The sequence below is a fragment of the Lacerta agilis genome, chromosome 3, assembly GCF_009819535.1.
Source record: "Lacerta agilis isolate rLacAgi1 chromosome 3, rLacAgi1.pri, whole genome shotgun sequence".
NCBI lineage: Eukaryota > Metazoa > Chordata > Lepidosauria > Squamata > Lacertidae > Lacerta > Lacerta agilis.
Window position 1 is genome coordinate 60,980,473 of NC_046314.1, and position 22,918 is coordinate 61,003,390.

Here is a 22,918-nt window from a genome sequence, read left to right on the forward strand (position 1 = left end):
ATATAATACTTGAAGTAGATATTTGGAGCGGATGCTTTTGGTACTATAGCTCTGCAATTTGGCACTTGCTTATTGCAGATTTTTTGGCAGGAGAAAAATATAGATTTGGCACCTTCTTAGCCTACCAATAGATTATCACCAAAACAATCTTCAAAAATTAAATCCTGTGAGTTGATCATGTTGCCTGAATTCATTTCAGTTTGGAAAGATGAAGGTCAGACAATATCAAAAGTGTTGCAGATGTTTACAGAATATTGAGGTGTGCAATAGAAGACATGTGCAATATGAAAGAAACTCTCAAATAAATTATGATTCTATTAAAGGAGTAGTTGCAATCTCCCAAGTAAGTGATAAAACAAAGAACATCTGTTCCACTTTTTTAATAGCATTGTGGTCTGTACACTTTAGGGAGTTGTTTTCATTCGTTGCGAAAAACTATTTGCTTGCTTCACAGCCTCCTGAAAGTGTGCAGTTAAGTTCCTCACACTTGCAACATTGCAATATGGTTACAGCAAGAAGAGGAGTATTTAGGAAATTGAATTATTTTCATAAATTGTAGCATCTTGCAAGTAAATGAATACAGATAGAAATTCTAGAACCTGTGGCATAATGCACCAAAACAAATGTGCACCAACTGCTCTGTCTTAGATTGAATGATTACTTTTTGCAAATTTTTCTGAGGTCAGTGTTATTTTTCTTCCCTACAGAACATCTAATAGGCAGAATGCTTTGGAGGCTGAGCTGAAGGCGGTGCATGCCTTGCTCAAAGACCTTGAAAGTTTCCTCAAGTGGATACAAGAAGCAGAAGCTACAGTTAACGTGCTTGCAGACGCATCACAACGAGAACGCGCTGCTCAGGACAGTGCTTCTGGAAGAGAACTGAAAAAGCAGATAGAGGTAAGAGCACGACAAGTTTGTGTGTGTTAGTTAAAGTAGTTAACTTGCCTTTTACGTTTAAAATGCTAAAGCCAGATTGCAATAAAGATGAGCTGCTAAATCTGAGTGTGTATTTTAAAGAAAATTCCACAAAGTAAACGTTTCTTTCTCCATAAACCTTGTTTAATAAATCCGTACTTAAAAGTTACAGTAATTTTAATCAAGTATTCCCTGAAACCTCTAGCCCATTGGGCCTCTTCACAAGCATTTCTATACTTTCTAAGTACGGATGCTGCAAATCAAGAATCAGCGTATCATGAGGTCTTACATATCTCACACCAGCCTAAAATTTGCCTCAAGAATCTCTCAGAGACACAGTGCTCCTATATGGACCACCTAAGCTTCCTTTCTTGTTCCCCCACTTCTCTTCATTGTCAGATAGGAAGGAATCAATAAGTAAACTTTGCTGAGAAACCAGTAGGAGAACACTTCAATCTCCCAGGACATTCTATAAAAGATCTCAAAGTAGCTGTCTTAATACAAAGAAATTTCAGAAATAGACTGGAAAGAGAAGTGGCTGAATTGCAACTAATCACCAAACTTAAAACCATGGAGAAACCTGGTTTGAACAAAGACATTGGATTCTTATCTCATTATACATAACAAAGCCATCTTTAGCCATCTCACCCCTTGCCTTTCCCTGCAAGACTAATTGCAGCCGTTTAGAGTCGTCAACAGGTTTTCCACACTTATCAGCCTATCACCCATTCCCACCACCCTTCTGAGTAATACCCCTCCCCACTCCCCCACTATATTTAAGGATCTGGTGACTTCTGTTTCAGTGTATCTGAAGAAGTGTGCATGCACACGAAAGCTCATACCAGGAACAAACTCAGTTGGTCTCTAAGGTGCTACTAGAAAGAATTTTCGATTTTGTTTTGCTGATGGGAACTGCTATGATGTGTCTCCCTGTCTTGTTATTTACTAGCAAGCAAGCAAGCAAGCAAGGACGGGGGTGGCACTGTGGGTTAAACTACAGAGCCTAGAACTTGCTGATCAGAAGGTCGGCGGTTCGAATCCCCGCAACGGGGTGAGCTCCCGTTCCTCGGTCCCAGATCCTGCCCACCTAGCAGTTCGACAGCACATCAAAAGTGCAAGTAGATAAATAGGTACTGCTCCGACGGAAAGGTAAACAGTGTTTCCGTGCGCTGCTCTGGTTCGGCAGAAGTGGCTTTGTCATGCTGGCCACATGACCCGGAAGCTGTACGCCGGCTCTCTCGGCCAGTAATGAGAGATGAGTGCCGCTACCCCAGAGTCAGACACGACTGGACCTAATGGTCAGGGGTCCCTTTACCTTTACCTTTAAGGTCCCAAGGTATGATTGGTGGCAGGAAGGAAAACACCTTGTGATAGCTTACCGTTGCTGATCGAATGCCATTCATTCACATTGGAAAACCATAACCCAACCTGATTTTTAGACATAGGCTTTGAAGGAGAGGGATCATTTCAGCAATACGATTTTCTGCGATATAGAAAGAGATTTCAGTAAATTCATACTAAAAGAGCAAATGTACATTTTTGTGAAGTCTTCTGTTGGTCTTGTTAGTATTCATTTTTTTCAGTAAGAGTTGCCTGTTTTGTTTCTGGCTGTTCTGAAGATACATAATTATAATGTAGCTATCCTTTATCTATTAGCACCTATGGATTTCCCACTTTATTGTTATATTTAGCCTCTGAGCTCTCTAACCCTCAACTAGTCTTAAACTCAAAACTGTTGTTAACCACTGCTGTCTATTAATGTGGATGATGGATGGTAAAGGAAGAGTTAGCAGCTAAGAATTGGCTCAGAAGTTTTGAATGCTGAAAATAAATTGCACGATGGTTTTTATAACTGTCTCAAAGTTGATAAAGGACAGATAAACTTCAAATATTGTTTGGAGAATGAATGGGGGGGTCTTTCAGTATAGTATTATTACTAAACACATTTCTGATCTCATCACTGAGGTATTGGAAGGAATTTGGACCAGCCTTATTTGCTTGGCCACTGTGAGAGGAGGATGCTAGACCAGAAGGTCCATTGACCTTATGTAGCAGGCCTCTTTTTATATTCTTCTGTTCTTATCTGTCCCCTTTTCTTTCTTGGAGGTTCTGCAAGAGCTGTTTTCCTTTCTTGCTTCTGCTTATATGCTTTATGATTGCTTAGTGGTGTATTTGGGAAACCAAGGGCAAGTTGGTGTCCTCTTTTGAGGCTGTTGTACCCTTGACTTTTAAAGCTCAGGAAGCTGAATAGCAAAGTTAAAACATGTGAAATTTCCTCTAAATTGTGAGGGGGGGAATTTAACACACTTCCCTTATAATTATGGAATCCTTGTTTGCCCTTCTTGCATTATGCAACTCCTTCATAGTTATTTCCATCTCACCTGAATATTTTAATACATTTTCTACTTGAATGTGCTCCATTATGTGCTATAATATAGCCTCTCCCAATGTAGAAATAAATGGGTTTATTCATGCGCATGCAGTTTCGAGTTCATGTCAAACCCTTTTGATGGTCAACAGAGTTTGATTTGTTTTTAGTGAGTGAGAACTTGTTAATAAAAAAACGTGCAGAACTAACAATGCAGGCATTCCTTCAGAGCATTTGCAGCTAAAACTCAAGCATCTTTGCTCTGGGACTGCAAATACAAAGGAAACAGCAGCTGAAAAATGGAGACACCACTGCTAGATCTCTAGCAAATGGTCCCCCCCCCAACTGTTTAGAAGTGGCAATGAACTGAATCATTTATTGAAGTGACCCTTCACTTGGCAGTAGTTACATACAACCACTGCCCCCCCCCAATTCCATCTTCAGCCTCATCCTATGACTATAAACTCTCTTTTTCAAGATCACCAGAATGCACAACTAACTCAACTGGTTGCCTGGAGGTGTGATGCTTTTAGAGGTGTTAATGGAACAGTGCATGAAGCTAGAGGTTTTCCTTTATTATCCTTTGGATGCTCCAGCTCCAGCTTGAAGGTTGTACGTGCCAACATCCTCAGTGAAATTAAAAAGGGTTTCAAGTTGCACTTCTTAGACTGTGCAGTGCCACTGTCTGAATCATCACAAAGTTTTGCGCTGTCCCTGCTCTTTTGAGAAGTTCGGCAGTACTTCTTAAATTCGAAGGAAGGACAGGGGAAGTGGTTGACTGCATAGTTAATAAAATGAGGCAGTGTAGTATGTCAGCAATGTAATTTTTGTTAGCTTGGCACTTCTTTCCCCAGCAAAAAAAAACCTTTGCTGCAATCCTCCTTGGTAGTTATTTGTGCAGCTTCTTTAGACCTCCATGGTAGGAAGCAATAAGAATATACTTTTGTTTACTAGGGGGTATCTGCCCTGGATAGCTTCAGCTGGAGATAACTTGTACATTGCAGTGCTAAGGGAGACCCTCAATTCAAATAAACCTAGAATCTCCTAGATTCACTTCATTTATCTTCACAGGAGATAGATAGAGTATGTTGCTCTGAGGCCCACTCCCAGTTTCTCCCCAGGATCAATATACCATCTGAACAAGTCTAGAATTTTGGATAAGATAGACCTTAGTTTGATGTAGAACATCAAATACAAGGCAATTCTTATGTTTCTGTATTTGTACAAAATATTATTAAGTGTTACAATAAAAAGCAATTATAGGATCCACACTTTGTGCAAAGACAAAATGAGAACATAAAAGTACAGTATCTTATACTATTATCTCATTTGATTGTATGCTGACGATTTCAGTGAAGGAAATTTCTGTTTAAAGTATGAGCCCATCTTGCACTTTTTAATCAAAATGTTTCATAGCAGAAATGCCAGTAGCAAGCTGATGTGAATATAAGCATTACATGAACTCTTAAAAAATACAGATTACAGTGAATGTTAGTAAATTCTGCTAGGCTTGTTTCATGGCAGTAACTAAATTAAACTCAAGGATCTTTTAATTTTATTCTAGTTTAATTCTGTGCAATGGATGAATTAAATGTTTCAGCTGGTGGGTTGCAGTTACTTTTTGTAGATTTTCACTTGTATCTAGTGATTTATTTATTTACTGTGATTTATTTTTTGCTATTTCTTAGATGTAGACTTTCAGCTTCTTGGGAGCAGTATGTAATCTATGTACTACAAAAATCATTTTGGTTTTAGTGCATTTATGGCCAGTTATGCATACAAGGGAACAGCCTTTCCCCAGACAACTGGTTGTTTACTGTGTCCTGTCCTGTCCTTATGACAAATACTAGGAAAACTTGACTGGTTCTATTTATTTTCAGAACTTAGAGTTTTGCAATATATTTTTCATGTCTTCCAAAGGAAAATCCATCAACTATAGTTATTTCTGTTCTATTGGCTATGACAAGGCTAACTTAGCTGGTTTGTCACTCAGCTCACACTCTGATCTTAACAATCTATGACTTCCTGAAATGTTTCCCACAACTTCTTTGAGAGGTACACTTAATTTCCAGGTACTGAAGATAAAGCCAAATGATATCTTCATCAAACAGAAAATATTAACAAGGCTAAAATTGTGTATAGATCTTTCTTTCTGACTGTTATTTCAATTTGGATCCTGGATCAGAACTCAAAAATTCCCTACACTACTTTGTGTCAGGAATTAACTCCACACAGCAGTGGGAAACATGTGTACTTAGATATTTTCACTGGCTAAAAAGTACATTAAAAAAGGATACGGTGTCTTTAATAAATGAAAAGAGGAAGAATTATGATATTTTTATCATAAAGTTGTGCAGATGTTATGTTTCAGAGTATGCTGGTTTCCAGTTACTTAGAAAACATCAGAGCAAAACATGAAAATCTGTACTGTACTGCTGGCAGTCATCCTAGGGGTTAGTGTTGACCTGATTTCCTGCATGTGTCATAGCATTCAGCAGGAATTAGAATGAGGAAAAGGTGTCCAGTTGAATGAGAATAGTGAATATAATAGAGGCAGCATTTTAAAATATGTAATCGTTCAGGATTGCTGGCCAAAGACTAGGTACAGTTGAGGAAGATGGCCCTCAGGCACTATTATTGACAGCCTGGGCGGGGGGGGGGGGAGTGGGAATCTTCCTGAAAAGGTTGATCTCTAAACCCAGAGAGTAAGCACCCAGGTTGAGTGTCTGAAGAATGTGTTAGAATTCTTAAAGATGACTATAGGTCCTAAGATGGCAAAGATATGGCTGGGGAAATTAATTTAAATATTCAAATACTTACAGAGTAGACCTGGAAGTCAGTAAAGGGATTATGCTAGGCTTGGCCAAAAAGCTCTCGTCATTTGCTAGAAACAACATTCTACTTAACAAGGCAGGAATAGACATTGCATGGAGAATGAAAATATGTAACAGAAGAATCCTGGGAGACAGTATTACTTCAAGAATCACACTTTTAGGGAACAGCGCAACCCCTAGTTTACCATAAAGTCCAAATAAGGGGTTTTGGTTTTGTTCCACTAAAACTAAAGTTAGTAAAGCTTAGCTTAACACTGCTGTTTGTTTAAAGTGAAACAAAATATTAAAATGTAAAAGTAAGTTTTAATGAATTTTTCCATTGTTTTTATTGTTTTGTTTTGCTGCTTATTGTTTATTTTTCAGTTTATTCTTGGTATTTGAAGCTTTTAGAATTTTCATTGTTTAGTTTTATAGTACGTTTTGCTTTTGCTTTATGTTTGCTACTAATATGTAAGTAGGAAAGTGTTTTACATTTTTTAAAAAATATGTAAGTGGCCTTTCTCCATATTCATAGAAAAAGTTAATTTTTTAGTTCAGTGCTACCAGTGTCCTAAATATGCAGTGTAACCATCCATATATGAAAAGCAACTTAGCTTCCCTTGTTCATATGTGGTGGAAACCTAAGTCTCATCTGTATAGCCACACAACCTTTGTCCACAGAGCTATCATTGGCAGTTGCAGAGCTGCTACAAATAATACAGACTGCACTGTTCTAATAACCATGGAAATTCTATCAAGGAGGGATTTTCTCTTTTAAATAAAAGGGGATTGAGAGAGCATATGAAAATACTGTAATTACACCTTACATGACTTAGGCCCTGAAATATTTGAAAAAACCCCTCCTTCCCTGCAGACCTTCCCTGCAGATCCTGCAGGTGTTAAGATCAGTAGTGGGACCCTCTTGATGGTACCACCATCCTCAGAAGTTAAGTAGGCGGTGGCCCAGGAGAGGGCATTCTCTGTGGAAGCTCCTAGGTTGTGAACTAGGTTGCATCTGACTCCTTCATTGTATAGTTTCTGTCATATGCTGAAGATAACTCTTTGCCCTGGCATTTGGCACTTGGGATGTGTGTTTTCAGGACCCACCCTAATTGGATTTGATATCCCGCTTTTCACTACCTGAAGGAGTCTCAAAGCGGCTAACATTCTCCTTTCCCTTCCTCCCCCACAACAAACACTCTGTGAGGTGAGTGGGGCTGCGAGACTTCAAAGAAGTGTGACTAGCCCAAGGTCACCCAGCAGCTGCATGTGGAGGAGCGGAGATGCGAACCCGGTTCACCAGATTACGAGTCTACTACTCTTAACCACTACACGACACTGGCTCTCATGTGATTGTACTTGGTTTAAGCTATTTTTTATATTGAATTTTGAATTGTCTGCTTTGGAAGCTTAGGGTGATTATTAAGTTGAATGATAAGATCTATTTAGGCTGAAGAATGCTTTTTGTAGAAAAAGCAAGGGTTTGTACGCTCATAATGAAATTTTGTGCCTGTGTAAGGTGAAGCTTCCCACTTGCACAAATGATGCACTTGCTTATTTTGGACAATTTATTTTCTTTCACTCTTTATGGGCTAGGTCGTGGAACTGAGGAGGGTCCTGCAGCCTCACCCACTGAACATGAACCAACTTACTGGGTCCTCCTCTGTAATAATAATCATAATTTAATTATCTATACCACTGCCATCTGGCTGGGTCTCCCCAGCCACTCTGGGTGGCTTCCAACACACATAAAAACATAATAAAATGTCAGACATTGAAAACTTCCCAGCAACAAGGCTGCCTTCAGATGTCTTCTAAAAGTTGTGTGGTTCTTTATCTTCTTGACATCTGATGGGAGGGTGTACCACAGGGAGGGCGCCACTGCCAAGAATGCCCTCTGCCACACTTTCAAACCTGCTGTTGCAACTATCATAGTTCAGAAGTTGCTCTTTAAAAAGCTAGGCAAAATAAAGGGGGTGGGATGTGAGATTCTTAGAATGTTGCACTAGTAATGTCGTTGAGTACTAAACTTAGAATCATAGAACTTCATGCAGTGGTACCTCTAGATACGAACGGGATCTGTTCCGGAGCCCCGTTCGTATCCTGATAAGTCCGCAACCTGCAGCACCGCTTCTGTGCAGGTCGCGACTCAGCGCGTCTGTGCATGTGCGACCCGCCGAACCCGGAAGTACTCTGTTCTGTTACTTCTGGATTCAGCACGTTCATATCCCGTGCCTTTCACAACCCGCAGCAAATGCAACACAAGGTGTATTTTAAAACTTTGCATTGATTTACAGAATATGCACCAACCTTGCTAATGGGTAAATTTAGAAAAAGTTAGAAGTTGTAAAGTTTTAGCTGCTAGAGGTGTAAAACTGTATCCTTGGGAAAGCATGTGGGATCAAACCACTTCACTTAGTTAAAAGTAGCCAATTCTGTTTTGTTTTGCTTTAACATTAAGTGCCTCATTTGTCTTTTCTATTTTGTTGCCTCAAGTTAGAATCTCACAGTAAGTAAATATTTGTTGGCTCTAGTAATGCTCGGAAAAGGTTGCTTGCAGTATTTGGTGAAAGCATTTGCTTTCCTGATTTCTGAGCCGTTGTAGGGAGTATGGTAGCACTCTGTTCAGCACACAGGCAGAGAGGATGGCTCTTTAAGAGGAATTGCATGAGCTTTTGTAAAAGGGATTACCAAGTAGTCCTGAAGTTGTGCTTCTTATGGTTGGGAAGAAGACTTTTTAGATATGTTCTCCCTCCATCTGAAGTATTGTGGGACTGCCCCAGTGAATGTCTGTCATTCCCCAACCCCCGCGCTTCTCCAATAACACGGGAATATTAAAAAAAAAATACATGGGGGTTGGCAGAAGTAGGTAGGAAGAAGGAAGAACCAATTAAATAGTCTCTCACACAGTCTCTGACACTTGAGAGCTTTGTTCTTGTGAAATTGTTTTATCTACATTCCTACAGTACCAGAGTAGTGTTGGGATAGAGCAGGGGTAGCCCATGCATCACCCTCAAGATACTGTTACACTCCCAACTCCTATCAGCCCATGTCAGGATAACCATTGGTGGGAGATGGAGTATAGTAGCATCTGGAGGGCACTACATTGGTTATCCTTGGGAATAGAGCCATTGTGGTTGTGGTAACCATGCTACTTTCTTAGTATTAGGCCTTTTGTGATGTATGTTAGAATAATAGAATTGTAGGGTTGGAAGGGACCCAGAGGGTCATCTAATCCAGGCTTCCTCAACTTTGGCCCTCCAGATGTTTTTGGCCTACAACTCCCATGAACCCTAGCTAGCAGGACCAGTGGTCAGGGATGATGGAAATTGTAGTCTCTAAACATCTGGAGGGCCGAGGTTGAGGAAGCCTGATCTAATCCAGTGCCCTGCAGTGTAAGAATATACAGCTGTCCCATATGGGGGTCGAACCTGCAACCTTGGTGCTATCAACACCATGCTCTAACCAACTGAGTTATCCAGGCCGTGTTGATGGCATGAAGTTTATTTCCAGAATTACTATTTAAGTATGATCCAATAGAGCCATGTTTCTGACACAGTATCCTGACCTGTTGATCCTATTTATGATTGGGAAGGAGTTTTAATCTTGGTTATTTTCCTTGAAGTGTTCCACGTCCTTTCCTTGCAGGGTGTGTTTAGGGTCATGTGCTTGAACCACACTTGCTCTTCACATACCATTTTGCAGTGCATTGGGTTTCTGCTTGTGGAATTATTTTATTCGTTCAGCCCTGGTAGGTGGTTTGATATTAGAATGGACCGTTTTATCCATACGTTCTGTTTTCATTGATTGGTTAATGACATTTACAATGTCGCCCAATAACAGGCTTCTCTGGGCGGCTTACAAACAATAAAGCATTAATATCCAAGAATAATCACAGAACAGTAAACCAACTCTAGCATAAAATGTCAGCATAAAAATTTCAACAGCAAAGGCTTCAGCATCATAGGGGGGAAATATGCTGCACCACTAAAAGTATGCAGCATATCTAAAATTCAGTAAATTCAAAGGTTCACAATTATAAATCAACAAAATAAAGAGCCCCTCACATGGCATAAAAAGCCACAGCAGGTGAGCCTCTCTGTGGAGGGACCTGCCACACCATAAGATACATATTTAATGAAGAATATTTGTATGTTGCATATCCAACCTTTTTTTCATTGTTGAACTCAAGACAGCAGACATAAGGTTCCCAGGCTGTCTCCTATCCAGCCACTGGCCGCCTGACCAGTCTCCCATACTTGCTTTGCTTCAGAAGCACTGCAGCCTCATGTGACTTCAGCCTGTGCCTAGTTACACTTTGCCACATTTGAAGTATGTTCTCACTGTTAGACCCACACTGATGCTGACAGCAAAAGAATAGCCTCATTATGAAGCATCTGTCTTAAACTAAGTTCCTTAAATGATACAACTTCTCAGAGTTTGTTATCAAGGTCCAAAGCTTGTGAAGAATCCTGCCCAGGGGGAGGGAGCAGGAGGGTGAGTAATCAATAACTAAAACATTATCTTGCTAAAATCATACCTAGTTGCCTTATTCTTCAGATGGACCTAGGCAGGAAAGGTTCTAATTGGAATTTTCACCCTAATAACATTGGTACTTCTACGTGTAGAACGATTCCTTTTGGAGCTCTGGAGATGAATGAGCTTTAAGAGAATCTTCGCAGGATAGGGTTTGCCCCCTGCAGGTCTTCCTTTTGTGCAAGATAATCTAGCTTTTGAGAGCTGTCGCTATGTGATTTATTAGCCTTTAACGTATGGCTGATATAATTAGGGCAGGTATCCCTCTGCTCTTCTCATAAGATTTATAGCACACTGTATTATTCACTTGCTCCACAGCTCTGCCAGAGCTGCTTCCAGTGTGAGCGCGAGAGCATCTTTCTCCAGAGTGAGGGAAGGGACGCTGCTCTCTTTCTTCCTATGAGGCATATTCAAAAGGAGAACTGTTGTGATTATGTCTTCCCCGAGGAATTCTGCTTTGTTTTTGCAGCTCGGTGCTGTCAATTCATAAACCTTCGGTGGTATGTAGTTCACTCTCCCCATTTGGTAGCAGGCATTTTCCCCTGGATTTGCTGGGCAAATGCAGGCTTTGAGGATGCCGGCAAGCTTTTGTTTTTGTGTGTATTTGGCTTTTTGAAAGAAGAGACACTTTAACACTATGCTAACTGCCTTTGCCTTTGAGTCTGTCACTCGGAAAAGCTGCTCAGGAAGCGAGCATGCTCAGAGAGCTGGCAAATCGTTGTCCAGTGACCAAGAGGAAATGATTGTTGTTCTTCATTTATAATGCAAATTTTGAGGTGTCTTCAGAAGTGTGGCAAACTTAAAATGATGGCGGTGGTGAGAACATCGCTGCAGAAAGTTGTGGTATTGTTGCATCGCTTGCAGAGAATGGCAGTTTCTTCCCCACGTTATCAGAAGCTTTGCAAGGTAAGTAAAAACTGGAAAGTAAAACTAGTGTTTCTTTCTTTCTTTCCTTGCACTAACAAATTGGATGAGAATGTGTGTGTATGTACATATGTATGTATGTAAACACAAGTATGACTAGCAGGTTTAGTGTGGTTAGGCACTAGAAATATTTTCTTGGGAAATATTAATTATAGTTTCTGAAATGGATACTTTCTTGGTTTCATTGTTTTTAGCCACAGCTGGGAAGATGCTGTTAGAAATGCTGCTTCTTATAAAGATCAGTTAAAAGGTTAGTGTAAGAGCTATTCAGTACAGACCCTCAGTGTGTTTTAAAATATCAATCCGTATTTCAATTTACAAAAGTTTAAGGTAGCACCTGCTTTCTGCAGATTTGCAGCCAGTGGAGCTTCTATTGTGTTACATTATTTTTTCTATTGAAGAATTAAATAGGAAAACGGTAAGATGTCTATATTTCATAAAATGTATATGCTGCTTTTCCATTCAAAAGCCCAAGGTGGCCTAGTGCTCATGACAGTAATGTAAACATCTATTGCTATGAGTTGTTGCTCCACAGATTCTGTGTGGTTGCAGAACTTTTGCTGTAGTGGAACTGCTCGCAGGTGCTTGCTAATCTTTAACTTTGAGATACTATGTAAAATCATTAAAGTTGGTTAACTTTCAAGGTAAGAGTCTCACACTGTAAGTCCATTCTTGAGCCATTTCTCATACAGCCAACCTAGCTAGAAAGGACAGAGTGGGAGCAGGAGGAAACACAAGGATTTATCTTTCAGCGGGTTATTGGAGAACTGGTGGATGTCTTTTGAATCAGAAGCAGCAGCAGCAGCAGCAACAACCACACACACATACACACAAAGAAAACAAGAGGGGGGAAAAGAAACAGTGATTATCATCAAAGCAGGAAACTGGCTGTGGCTGGTAGAACTTCTGATTTTTAATACTACTGAATATTGCTGTTTTAGGAGTTAATTCATGTTCTTTGCTTCAGTGTGAACTGATAAAAATTAAACAACATTGTTTGCATTTTCCATCATTTATGGGAAGGAGGAAACAAATCTACTGGTTTCTTGGCTATCTTACATTTAGTCTTTTTTTGCTTCCTTAAATTATATAGGAATGACCAGATTTCTAAAATATTTATAACTTTGTATAGATGTTTCAGAAGTCGTGCTGTGAATTTGAAAATATCCAGCCTGTACAAATACAAATTTTAAAGCATGACTATCTTAAGTGTTTTTGTTTCAGCCAATTAAAAGAGTAAATTACATAGCTGGCATTCATTGCAGCTTTTGGGAGAAAAAAGTTATTTTGGGGGGAACTTGTCCAGAAGTGTGTAAGATGTTAATGTTGTGCGTGAAATAAGATAGTGTGGTTGGGTTGTTTATAAGCTTATAGTTGTTGTTGTTTTTTCTTATCACATCAGTCATTTGACACAAGCAGAGAAGCCAACTTTGTAGTAGTACTAAGATACTAGAAGAAATTGCCCACGTAGAACAGATGTCAGTAGCGATGCATTTATCTTGATAGCTTAGCTCGTGAATCAGCAAAAGGAAGTTTTATTTTATGAATGGGAATTGATGGTGTATTTATCACTCAGAAGTGTCTAAGAGCCTGGAATTATTGGATACATATTTTTTGTTCAAAACGATCATTTCTAGGGAGAAAGAAATAGCATTTTAAATTATACACTGTTGGTTTCAAATGTCAGTTGAAGTGTTCAAAGTTTGTTTATAATGCTCATTCAACTGATGTTGGGAAATGTGTTACAATCCCAGCCTCTTCCACTAGGTGTCAATGTAAGGCAGTGATAAATGAGTGCCTAATGAGAGAGCACAACGAAAATCTAATGTGCACTGCAAATTTTAAAGCGACTTTCAATGAAATAATGAACTGCACTATTATTCTACTATGCTCATTTCACTGGGGAAAGAAATAACAAAGTCTCAACATTCTTGTGCACAAAAAAATCTTTATTCTTCTTGCTATAATCGTAATAATGCAGCCCTGTAAATTGACCATTCTATGTACTAACTTGTATGCTAGGAATATGGTAAACATATCTGTAGCTGTATTAAGATTGATTTCAATAGTGTAGTGCCAAATGATAGAATACTTAACAACATAAGTACTTGTTTTATTCCTAGATTTAGGGGTAACCTTATCCCCCCCAAAAAATGTTCACTTGGAGTTTTGGTGAGCAGTAAATTAAAGCTGCCTTTAAATGAAATTAATGGAAAATATCTTGTAAATAAGTTCAGAATATTGCTAATAAAGATAATATTAGAAGTGTATTATAAGTCTGAATTCTACAATTAATTTTTTTTAGCTGGGCAGTAAAAGATAAAGTTCTAAAAATAGATTGTAAACAAAAGCCTGTCTGCTGTATACTTTAAGATAGGGATGTGCAATCTTTAGCCTAATTTCAAAAGCCTTCTGCATACAATGAAGTCAGACCTCTGGGAAGAGTGTTCTATCCCTTCACTGGGGGGTGGGGTAGGGAACAGAATTGCACAAAGCTAAAAAAAAACAGGTGTCCAACTCACTTTTGATTTTGGTCATGTCCTTCACTGGCTTCTGCTCCACTCAGTCATGCGACTCCTGGCCCATTGCCCTGGATAAAGTTGCCCTTGACAGCAAACAGGTTGCCCAGCCCACCCCCTGCTTTAAAGACACAGCAGAATACACCTGGTAGGTTATCCTTAAAACATTTATCATTCTGGATTGGATCCAGTGGTGCCCCTCTATTCACAAAAGGGACCCCCTTTTTTAATTCAAGGCCTTTGTTCTGTTGGAGGTTCCTACAAATGGATACAGATGGGGAGGAGGCAGTATTTGCAATATTATTCTCCCCCTCCACACCCCTATACTACCTCTCATGCTGTTCTGGAGGGCCCGCAACTGTGCTAGTGGGATCATTGGACCTAACCCACCCTCAGTGTTGACATAACAAAAGTAGGGACATGAATCACAATCCTTCCCATCAATTTCCCCTTCAGTTTCTGGGGGCATCCCAAACACCCGCAAGTATGGTGTCAGTCTTCTTGAGGGAAACTGCAGGAATTTTCTCCAAATATTAGCTTGCCCCTTCCTGGTATTGTAGATTCTACTTACAGGATGGGAGCAGCATCACTCACTTGCTCGAGCCCCAGGAATCTATATGGCATGCAGCAATCTCTGCTCTTCATTCTCTTCCTAATATCTGCTCATGCAGCATGGATCTGCTGTGCTCAGGACTTGTCAGAAGCTCTTAGGACATAAAGAAAGAAAGTGAAGCAGTGTGTGAGTAAAGATGGCTGGCACTTTTTCTTCATAGTCCATGAAATGTGAAGAGCATTGCATTTCCACTTGGTATGTTTGAGATCATCTACAAGCTTTCCAATTCGGCAGCCATGATTGAGCCGAAATTGGCTTGAAGCTTACCAAAGTAGCATTTTATTTTTTATTTTTAAAAAAGAATGACTGCTTCATGGAAAGAATGGAAACAATACATCAAAATAATACAGAATACCACAACCTTTTAAATGGCTAATGCGGCTTGAGAGCCAGTGTGGTGTAGTGGTTAAGAGCAGTAGACTCGTAATCTGGGGAACCGGGTTCGTGTCTCCACTCCTCCACATGCAGCTGCTGGGTGACCTTGGGCTAGTCACACTTCTTTGAAGTCTCTCTGCCCCACTCACCTCACAAGAGTTGTTTGTTGTGGGGGAGGAAGGGAAAGGAGAATGTTAGCTACTTTGAGACTCCTTCGGGTAGTGAAAAGCAGGATATCAAATCCAAACTCCTCTTCTTCTTCTTCTTCTTCTTCTTCTTCTTCTTCTTCTTCTTCTTCTAAGTAATAATTTGGGTATACTCACCCTTCAAATCAAGACATGCCAGGTCACTTTCAGCTAAGAAGACAAGTATAACAAAGGCAGTTTGTGTTCAAAACACAGTAAATATTCTGCCAGAAAGTATTCATTTACAACACAACAAATGAAAAACTGTTTAGAAAATGTATACATGGGAACATCTGAAAGTCTAGTCCGGGTATGACATTTATCTCCAGTCTCGATAACTTACATGAGTTGCCAGCTTCCTTGAATGTGATGATAAATGATACAAATGCACTAAGCTATGTGTGGCTTTCAGATGAATGCTTTATACATAAGTTTTTTTTGAAGAATAAATTTCAATTTCAGAAAGCTTTTGTGGAAATTGATGAAAATATAAAAATAATGATGAGCGCAAAAGGAAATGTATGGTACTATATGATTAATCCTTGCAGACATGGAAGTCTGACAGATTCAGGGCAATTGAATTTAGAGATGAGAGGAAGAAAACGATTTTATCTATATCAAATCCCATTGCCAATATTCTATCACATTTGAGTATAACCTAAGAAGCAGAACCTGGGACAGGGCAATTCATAAAAATATTTCTTTAAAGTGCGCATTCAATTATATGGTGCAAAGTGAGCGGTGAGGCCTGTTCCTGCCTCCTGAAGGGAGCAATAGCTGATTGGGACTGGTAAAGGAATATATTTAGGGAAAGTACCAGAACTTTTAATCTCTTCCCTTCCCTTTACACTTTATGGACTTCAGCTGGCATGTGTTTTGAGGTAGCTAAACATCAGGAGCTACTTTGAAGTGGTTCAAGTAGCTGATGAAGGATAACGGGAGACAATAATAGGAGTTCAGTTAAAGATGTCAGGGAGCAAGGAGCTAAAATGATCTGTTGGAATTAGTGGCAATTATGCTTGTTTTAAATGGGGATATAAGACAAGAATACTTAGATTATATAGAATCTAGTGGAGAGGACTCCGTTGTTCAGCTCCTAAGCATAATAGCTTAGACAGTTTTAAGGAAAGTCAAAATACACTGTGTCTATATTATCCTGTCTTCATTTAGTGCTAGAAGATCTTTGCAACCCTCCCAACTATGAACACACAGACAACGATTACAAGTTGGGAATGTTAAATAAAATAGTATTGAAAACAGGGAGGAATATGTTGGATAAAGTCTTATGAAGAATATAGTTCCTCTTAAACACTGAAGATGTGAGAAAGACCTGAATTAAAAAAGGAAAAGTGTGTGGGACTATGGGATAGGGAAGCATTAGCTTCAGCGCCAGATTCAGGGTGGTATAGGTGGTTACTCTGAGCAGGGTGTTGAGCTGAGAAGGCGACCCAAGACATACCTGTGGTTGGAGCTGGTGCAGTTCCAGTCATTGCTTCCTTTGCTTCCTCCTCCTCTTTCTCGTCCTCCTCCCTGCCGCTCCTGCCACCTCCAAATAGACCGCTTTGAACTTCTCCTGCAGGGCCCACTGCTTCATTCAGGGCACCATATTACCAAAGTCTACCCTGTAAGGGTGCTGAATAATATAACTTAGGATTATAGAATCATAGAGTTGGAAAGGGACCCTGAGGATCTTCTAGATCCCTGCAATGCAGGTATCTCAACTAGATCATACATGACAGATGGCCATCCAACCAGCTACAAATCCACCTTAACAGTGACCTCGCCCAGTCCCCATTTTATCAGCTTCTTTGCAAGAATATCACCAGTCATTCTTTTTTGAAAGTGCATTTTAGAAATATATATTAGAAGCAACCTCACATAGTGAGGGTGCAGAAAGGAAACTTTTCCAGTACTCAGCAACAATGTCTTAGATGCTTATGATTAAAATATTTTGCAGTTACAAAGCAGAATGCTGTTATATGTAAATAAAAGGTAGCAATAGGGTTGCAATATTGCAACAGCGGTGTTAAATAACAACTGGAGGATTAATGGGGAAAACTGTTTTCTTGAATCTCCCATATTTCCTGGAATTAAATCAATACCTAATACATGAGTTTCTGCTATTTTTTACTGCACAAGAATGCTGCTGATTTGACAGAAAACACCAAGGTTACTAACATTATACACCCCCCCCCCATGTTGTAAATGGTCCACATTATTTACTTGCTTCAGAGGATGTCAGTAAGTCTTCACACACTTCTTTGATAGCTGCTCTTTTCTAATTCTTCATGCACCCGATAAAAGCTTACCTTACAGATGGAAAAGTGCACAGCACCCTCCTTCACTAGCTTGTCCTTCAATTTCATAAGGCTACATTCCACTCACCTCTGGTAACTTGTAGTATATTTAGTTAACTGTGTTTTCTGGCACTTTCTTACCTTTGAGAGTAACACATTTCCTTTTCATAACACATCCTCCTAAGAAGGCAGTTGTGGGTTTTAGGGATATGTGTACAGCTATGTATGAGAGTGAAAACTGAAACTGGTTGATAATATATTTTCAGACCTACCATGGATGTAGGATGTAGAAGTCACATAGAAATTGCTGATTCGTGACTTTTGCAGCCCCAGTTTCTCCAGTTTGTTCAGGGAAGAATTACCTTTGTTCATAACAAACTTCAGATTTTGCTTTAGGCTTTTATGTAGTAGATCTAGCAAAGCGCCTTCAGGTTTCTTACGGCACATATAATAACAAATTTATCATTCTGTGAGGCTTCAAGCTGGTCATTTTTCTTCTGTTTTTTAAAATCTGGTTTTAAATCCAATGCTAGACCTATCCACTTGTAACCAGTCTTCCAAATATAGCTTAGAAGATTGGGAATAAACAGCAGCAAGCCTGTGACTCATGCACTCCCTTCTCCTTTTATCCCATGCACACAGTGAGCAAATTAGAAGCCTCTGCTTCTAATTAATGGCAAACCATTGTTTGCCTCAAACAAGAACCCTTATGTTTTTCAGGGTGAACAATGATGTGCTGGTAATTAGAAGAGCTGCCTTAAAGGTAAAATAAGCTTTTTATCTTCTCACCTAATGTACAAGGGCAGGAGAGGAGCAGGTGTGCTATGTTGAGACTTATTACTGCTCATCTTTGTACAAAACCAAACACAAACCATGGCTTGTTATGTATCCAGTCGCCATGTTTGTTTTAATGCTAAACAATGGTTTAGTGCTATGTGAACAAGTTCAGTCTCTAAGCTGGGGTGACATTCTCTTTCCTCCAGTCATATGGCTGGGAGAAGGAGTTTGGAAGCTTTCCCTTTCCCCTAACCATACCTGCTTGTTGTATACATTCTGGAAATGTGGTTTATCAGAAACTATGGTCAGTCACAGTTTGAAATCATAATGGGATTGTTTTGAAACAAACCATAGTTAGCAATAAGCCACAATCCTCAGTTCAGATACATCAATCAGCTGTGGTTAAGGGAAAGGGAAAACTTCCAAATTGCACCTCCAGGAGGGAGAGAGGAGAAAACCACATGAAGCCTAGAGCAGGCAAGGTTCCACACACATGTCACTAAAGTACGATTTAGCACAGGGATGAGGAACCTGTGGCCCTCTGGACGCACCAGGATTGCAATTTCCACCATCCAGGACTTTTGGCCATGCTGGTTGAGGCTGCTAGGAGTTGGATTCCAGCAGTGTTTATTTATGTAAAAGGTTTATGTAAAAGTTTTCTAATATCCAGGGGACACAAAGAGGAAAGCGACCTAACCTCTGGGGCAGGGAGTTCAACATACCGTACATGTTGCCACTGCAGAAAAAGGCTTATTGCCTGTTGCCACCAGCCTTGCCTCAGAAGGGCCACAGGTTCTCTGCCCCAGGATTCATGTTAAATACAAACTCAGCCAGTGTGAAAGAACCTCGTACTTATCATATGTATTTATTTTCCCTTTCAGAAATTAGATTGTTTTCTGCTTTCAAAATCAAGACAAATTTTGATACCAAGCCTGAAACTATTTTTTCGCCCCTCAGTATTTGACCCCTGGACTGTACAACTTTTAACTAGGTCTGTTCAACAGCATGGGGCCTTAAAACGAGCTTAAGCTGCTAATTTAGTTGTAGTGCCTCATGAGTGAGGACAATTTTTTTCTCATAGCAAGTAAGATGCATAGGGGTCTGAGCTTTGGTTTCATTCCCAGCTATTCTACTGCACACTCTTTATAGTCTAGGTAAGTCATTCTTTTTGTAAACCTTGAGCCTGCCTAATATACATGTGTCAGAAAAACTAGGTCTCTGCTTCTAGAAAGAATGAAAATAGGATTCATTTCTGCTTCAGTCTCCAGTATTAGTTTCTCTGTGAAAAGGCTAGGGTACCAGCCAATTTAGGTTAGGTTACATTTTATTAATAAAATGAGGGTGGCAAGAAGGCATGATGGTTTGTAAGATAAAAGGGCCCTGGTGCTTGACTCTTTCTTGTACTGATAATATCACTCTGCAGACAGAAGATAAAGAAATGGTTCTATTTGCTCTTAAATGTGACCTAGGTTTCCATCTTGGTGGAACATGGATCTACCTCATCCCTTCCAGTTTGTTTCCCATTTAAAACAAATGCTGTAGATGAATGTTAGTTGACAGATAGTTGACAGTGTAATGGAACTTGGTTGTTTCAGCTGGAACTCACGGTCATAATACTTTCGAGGAAATGTTTTTGCCCATACACAAATAACATTATTTTTTTCAGGGCAGCTTCCCTTCCTTTACCTTTAGATACTATATTGCTTCTGCTTCAGAATAACCATTTCAGTTGTTGACTTAGTGATTGGCAAAATCATGGTGAGCAGTAGTGGTTAGATTTTAGTGATGTTTAGTTTACATTTAGTTTACAGCTTTGTCTGCTTGACATGATCTCTGCTTATAAGGTTGTTGATACAGTTCAGTGCACTTTCTCTAATCATGGTATGTCACCAATTGCTGTTAAATTCCTGATAGAAGAAAGTGAGGAAGAACTTTTCAGACAGGTGAAAAGGCTTGAAAATGAAGCTAAATGTGGATAATTACTTTTATAGTAAGTTCTTTTAGTACCCTGCAGCAATGGCGGAAAGAATGAAAGGTTATGGGATGGGTGTTTGCTCAATAATCAATGCAGACAAACTACTGAAGAGCTGCTAAAAAGTGATGGCATTGGCTGTGTAAATCAATACCTTATTTTACAGTAGTATAATTAGGTGTAATTGAAATAATGTCAAAAAGTTACAAACAGTACTATCAATTAAGTGTCAGGATAGGAAAATAGGTTAAGACAGGGGGTTAGCTTATTAGCCTCCACTCTTGCATCCAATTTTAAACTTCTGTGAGAACCAGGGCCAACAGGAGTAGGCATTGCTGGGTCCCTACCACAGCAGGAGGGCCACTGATGAACCCTACAACCCTGTATCATTGCCTGTTCACCCACTATCTCAGAGCAGACAAGCAGTGGCATGATTTAGAAGACAGTGTAGCATTCACCATTTGACATGCTGTCTTCTTCTGGGTGGTTGTACAAATTGGACACAAAGGAAGAGGGCAGTGACAGCTAGTGTGGAGGAGGTGGTACCCGTACAGAGCATCTTCCCCAAGAACCCACTAAAACCTGGCATTGACATATATGTGAAGGTACATAAGGGATGATGGCTAGAGTGGTTGAGCTTGAAGTAACATAAGTGACCTGCATTGGAAACTAATGCGTCAAAGGAATCTTGAAATGAAATGTATAGTAGTTGTTGTCTCAAAGAGTAAATGAAAGGCAGACTAGAACAGGACACAATTTTATCACATTGGAAACAAATTATTTCATTCCTACCTAGCAGGGTATATATGTGAACACAAGCAGCTACCATGTGCACATTTCCATATTAGACAAGGAATAGTGCATGCATGTACAAATCTGTGTTGCATTTTGCATTCAACTGTGAAGCATCCAATTTGTTCCCTTCTCACACTTCAAGTCTCTAAGCATCTTGCTACCTGAGATTGTATAGATGGTCTGGAGTCTTTACATTTTATGCTGGGATCAATCATACAGAAACTAGAGGGCTCCCCACCAGAATTCCACCTCGCCCAAATCTTGCAGGATAAGGATACCAATACGACTCTGAAAGTGGCAAGGTTCCTGGTCGCTGTCCTTACCCAAAAGCAACGCCAAGGAGCACTACAAGCTAGCTAAGGCTTAGTATGCCATTCGATTTTACAGTATTTTATTGTTACTGTGGTGTTTTATCGGCTGTTGTTCCCGCTTGCATAAGTTGTTATCTATGTGTTTTTTACTTGTATGGGCCTATGGCCGTAAATAAAATTCTATTCTATTCTATTCTATTCTATTCTATTCTATTCTATTCTATTCTATGGTCCAGTATGAATACTACGCCGGTGGTGCTGTGGTGTAAACCACTGAGCCTTGGGCTTGCCAATCAGAAGGTCGGCAGTTTGAATGCTTGGTCCCTGCTCCTGCCAACCCAACAGTTTGAAAGCACGTCAAAGTGCAAGTAGATAAATAGGTAACACTCTGGTGGGAAGGTAAATGGTGTTTCTGTGTGCTGCTCTGGTTTCGCCAGAAGCGGCTTAGTGATGCTGGTCACATGACCTGGGAAAAACTGTCAGTGGACAAACGTCTGCTCCCTCGGCCAGTAAAGCGAGATAAGCGCTGCAACCCCAGAGTCGTTCGCGACTGGACTTAACTGTCAGGGGTCCTTTACCTTTATGAATACTAAATGGTTTTTCAACTTTTATTTCATAAAATTGTAGAGTTGGAAGGGACCCTGAGGGTCATCTAGCCCAATCACCTGCAATGCAGCAATCTGAACTAGATTAAACATGATAGATGACCCTGCAACCTCTGCTTAAAAACCTTCAAGGAAAGGAGTCTGTTTCACTGTTGAACTGCTTCTACTGTCAGAAAGTTCTTCCTGATGTTTAGTTGGAATCTCCTTTCTAGTAACTTGAAGGCATTGGTTTGGGTCCTAGCTTCCAGAGCAGGAGGAAACAAGCTTGCTCCATTTCCCATGTGACAGCCCTTCAGATATTTGAAAATGGCTATCATGTATCCTCTGTTTCTTTTTTCCTCTTGGGTGAAGACAGAGGCCAAGTAGGTTTTTTCACAGTAATGAGAGCGGACTTTTGTGTTTAGTATTGCCTCCGTATATTAACACAATTATTTGAGCAATGTTTACTTAACTTGGTGGAAAACTAAATTAAAAGAAATCTAAGCTTTCAAATGAATATTCCAGTTATGTTGATTTCTGAAAATGATTAGTTCCCAACAGTATCAAAGAATAAACATTGGGGTTCTTTATTTGCCAGTGTTGGATGGCAGTTTTTGGGTCACTCATTTATTTGAAAGTTAATGGACCTATTGCTGCATGAGTATAACTGCTGCTCTCTGTATTCTCTTCATCACTTAACATTTTTCCCCCTGGCAGTGCAAAAATATTTGCTGGATAATCTTTCTGTGTCCTCAAACATTCATGTAAATATTCTAAAAAAAATTATCTGTATCTGTTTTAGTTCTTGCCTGAGGAACTTCATGGCAGCATGAAAAAATTATATTTGAGATGTAATGTAAAATTTAATAAATCTACCTTTTTCATTTGATGTCCAATAATTTATTCCTTCTTTAGCATTGTACTGTGTTTTTGT

General features: G+C 39.7%; 1 protein-coding gene across 4 annotated transcripts in view; it reads left to right on the forward strand.

The window, feature by feature from the left end:
* The window catches only part of UTRN (utrophin), a 321,884-nt gene that overhangs the window by 146,789 nt on the left and 152,177 nt on the right, over nt 1-22,918 (forward strand). For 3 of the 4 annotated variants that reach the window (XM_033143929.1, XM_033143931.1, XM_033143930.1), the window contains exon 52: nt 708-897. In XM_033143929.1, the coding sequence (XP_032999820.1) occupies nt 708-897 (190 nt within the window). Of the gene's footprint in view, nt 1-707; nt 898-10,747; nt 11,539-22,918 lie in introns of those variants that run through there. The other variant, XM_033143932.1, reaches the window with a different exon arrangement.